The sequence below is a fragment of the Limulus polyphemus genome, unplaced genomic scaffold (assembly GCF_000517525.1).
Source record: "Limulus polyphemus unplaced genomic scaffold, Limulus_polyphemus-2.1.2 Scaffold10923, whole genome shotgun sequence".
NCBI classification, from domain to species: domain Eukaryota; kingdom Metazoa; phylum Arthropoda; class Merostomata; order Xiphosura; family Limulidae; genus Limulus; species Limulus polyphemus.
Window position 1 is genome coordinate 10,974 of NW_013676533.1, and position 3,899 is coordinate 14,872.

Genomic DNA, 3,899 nt, shown 5'->3' on the forward strand with positions numbered 1-3,899 from the left:
TACGTTTAAACGTCACTTCCTGCCTATAGCTCTGAATCCTAATCCAATAGAACTTTTAAACGTCACTTCCTGCCTATAGCTCTGAATCCTAATCCAATAGAACTTTTAAACGTCACTTCCTGCCTATAGCTCTGAATCCTAATTCAATACTACGTTTAAACGTCAATTCCTGCTTATAGCTCTGAATCCTAATCCAATAGTACGTTTAAACGTCACTTCCTGTCCTAGCGACCACAGGCTTGACCATTCATTAGTTAGCGACCACAGGCTTGACCATTCATTAGTTAGTGACCACAAACTTGACCATTCATTAGTTAGCGACCACAAACTTGACCATTCACTAGTTAGCAACAACAAGCTTGACCATTAACGATGTGAATGATTCAACAACCCAAGGTGAAAAGCAAACAATCCTTGCCTAAGATTCGATGTTAAATTCTTTTCATCCTGTTAACTAGAGCTTAGATTGAAAAAAAAAATTAAATTATCACGTGCTGTAAAACGACGAAAGCAAAGTTTATATAGCTAGGCTTAATGCATGAGCTGTTATGCCGTCCGTGATAACTTCGAACTCCAAAAGCTACAAGAAGTCGAGTGGAAAAACGTTGAAGTAAAAGTGATGAGTGGAAAACTTCCGTTTAAAGTAAGATGATGATGTTTATTTAATTGAAAGATTCTTCACGCTTTCAGGATTGTTGTTCTTAGCTTGTTTTTTGACAAAGTAAATGTAATATTTTTTTCCACAGAACTGGAAACTTTTTGTGATTCAGAGCTATAGGCAGGAAGTGACATTTAAAAGTACTATTGGATTAGGATTCAGAGCTATACTAGTGAATGGTCAAGTTTGTGGTCGCTAGCTAGTGAATGGTCAAGTTTGTGGTCGCTAACTAGTGAATGGTCAAGTTTGTGGTCGCTAACTAGTGAATGGTCAAGTTTGTGGTCGCTAACTAATGAATGGTCAAGTTTGTGGTCGCTAACTAGTGAATGGTCAAGTTTGTGGTCGCTAACTAATGAATGGTCAAGTTTGTGGTCGCTAACTAATGAATGGTCAAGCAGATTTTGTTTCTTTAAATGTACCTTTATATTGGTAAATATATTCTTAAATAAAGTTCTTAGAAATAACCGCAATTTAAAACAAACAAAAAGCTATATTTCTATTCTACAGAAATGTGGATATAAACAGTGAAACAATCTCTTCAGACAGTCCTTGATCTCCCAATGGAAATCACTCTAACTCTCTGAAAATTGATCTTCTTTAGAAATTAATCTTGGAGACAAAAAACAAATAAGTAAACTGATTCTTATCGTTACCAAATTGCGTTTGGTTTGAAAATAAACTATTCAAAATGTAGTTATAAAGTAAGGTTCTTTCTTTAGCTAAAAATAGCGCTCCGAAGATGTACTGGTACGAAATACGTGTGTTCTTTTTTTGTTGTTGTTGTTTCTAGGTCGCTTTTAACCCTGATTCTCCTGAAAGACTGGATATCTACTTGAACATCACGAACACCACCAGTCGGAACGAACATGGCTGTTACTTCGTTCAAGTAATACGTATTTTAGTGTTACAATTATTCTAAATATTCATTTATAAAAGCCAATTACTTGTGGTGTCTAGTTTGTTAAGAACGCATCTATGGATGCATATTACTGATAGGTTTGTGCAGCAAATTACAGCTGACACTGTGCCACTATTATAGATAGGTTTGTGCAGCAAATTACAGCTGACACTGTGCCACTATTATAGATAGGTTTGTGCAGCAAATTACAGCTGACACTGTGCCAATGTTATAGATAGGTTTGTGCAGGAAATTATAGCTGGCATTGTGCCCCTGTTATAGATAGGTTTGTACAAGAAATTATAACTGGCAGTGTACCTCTGTTATAGATAGGTTTGTTCAGGAAATTATAGCTGGCAGTGTACCTCTGTTATAGATAGCTTTGTACAAGAAATTATAGCTGACAGTGTGCCACTGTTATAGATAGGTTTTGCTCACAATTTAACCGCACTACTAGAGCTATAATAAACATCCAAAATCTATCAAGATTATTATTACTAAAAATTATTTCAAAATGCAGCAGTAAGGACTAGAAAATAAATATAAAATGAAAGAGTATTTTAGGACCATAAAGAACAAACAAAATCTAGCTATGTTCTTGTGACAATAAAACAGTATTGTTAGGACTATAAAATACATCCAAGATCTAACAATAGTGTTAGGACTATAAAATACATCCAAGATCTAACAATATTGTTAGAACTATAAAATACATCCAAGATCTAACAATAGTGTTAGGACTATAAAACACATCCAAGATCTAACAATAATGTTAGGACTATAAAATACATCCAAGATCTAACAATAGTGTTAGGACTATAAAATACATTCAAGATCTAACAATAGTGTTAGGACTATAAAATACATCCAAGATCTAACAATAGTGTTAGGACTATAAAATACATCAAAAATCTAACAATAGTGTTAGGACTATAAAATACATTCAAGATCTAACAATAGTGTTAGGACTATAAAATACATCCAAGATCTAACAATAGTGTTAGGACTATAAAATACATTCAAAATCTAACAATAGTGTTAGGACTATAAAATACATCCAAAATCTAACAATAGTGTTAGGACTATGAAATACATCCAAATTCTAACAATAGTGTTAGGACTATAAAATACATCCAAGATCTAACAATAGTGTTAGGACTATGAAATACATCCAAGATCTAACAATAGTGTTAGGACTATAAAATACATCCAAAATCTAACAGTAGTGTTAGGACTATAAAATACATCCAAAAAAATCTAAGAATACTGTTAGAATTGTAATAAATGTTTAAAATCTAACAATTCCGATAGGACTAAAAGAAACAACCCAAATATAACATTAGTTTTGAAAACTAAGTGATGAAAATAATAAGTGATTTTTGTACACACGGTGAAAATTGTAACAAAATGTCAAAAAGGCTTAGTAGGCAAATATTGTCTAGAACGTTCGCGAACCATGTCTATTAGTTATAAGTGCGTGCATTCTGTTAACTAAACATTTCTATGCCTTTCAGTACCTCCAATTTACAGCTGTTCTAGCCCTGACTACCGTATCCGTATTCCTACGGATAAACTACCTGCTCAAGCTAGTTGTCATGGTTACAGAAGTAGTGGCGTTTACCGTGATCTTCGTAATTGTCCGGCCTGACTTATTCGCTGAGGCTCTGGAGTTGGCTGAAGGGTAAGGAAGGAAAATAATAAAATCATTTCAGTTATTTATCAAAGTCATGTACTACTTATGTCTGATGGCAGCTTGTGATGACTTTCTCGTTAATCCCTCGTCTTTAATTCGGGAAAATGCAAGGAATCAGCTTAACAACGTGACTTAAAAAAAATAATCTGACCTCGTGGTCTTAAGGTTAATCGGGGCACAAGTTTACGACACATTTCTCTTCTGTTCTTATGAACTCAAAGCCTGTCAATTCTGAAGCGATGAACAATAAAGCAGAAAATATACACCAGTAACGTTATGTTTCAACAGGTCAGGTTTCAGGTATATATGTGTATATATTTGGATTTTTTTTCTCTTTATGTCCAACCTGACAAGATTTTTTTGGAAAAAGCTCCCTTAAGGATTGCCTTGTGGGGGTATACTGTGAATAGAAACTTACTTTTTACAAAGGTTGATAATGTGATAACTATATTACTGAGATTTTCACAGATTTCTACGTAATGGGCAGCCGTGTATGAAAACAGTAATACTAAAGTCAACTGAGAAGGTAATACCGTTCCCCCCCTTCTCTCTTTCTCTCTCGCTCGGTAGCTTAGCAGTTTGCTTGAGTGACTATATCAGCAGAATCCGAGGTTCGATCCCTGGATATGCTCCTATCTTTGTGATAAAAT

The 3,899-nt window shown here is 34.4% G+C and overlaps 1 protein-coding gene across 1 annotated transcript in view; it reads left to right on the forward strand.

Annotated features, from left to right (window-relative positions):
* The window catches only part of LOC106476574 (adenylate cyclase type 2-like), a gene marked incomplete at its 3' end in the record, with an annotated part of 13,754 nt that overhangs the window by 8,646 nt on the left and 1,209 nt on the right, over positions 1-3,899 (forward strand). The window contains exons 4-5 of the mRNA XM_022380394.1: positions 1,449-1,544; positions 3,071-3,237. Of these exons, the coding sequence (XP_022236102.1) occupies positions 1,449-1,544; positions 3,071-3,237 (263 nt within the window). The remainder of the gene's footprint in view (positions 1-1,448; positions 1,545-3,070; positions 3,238-3,899) is intronic.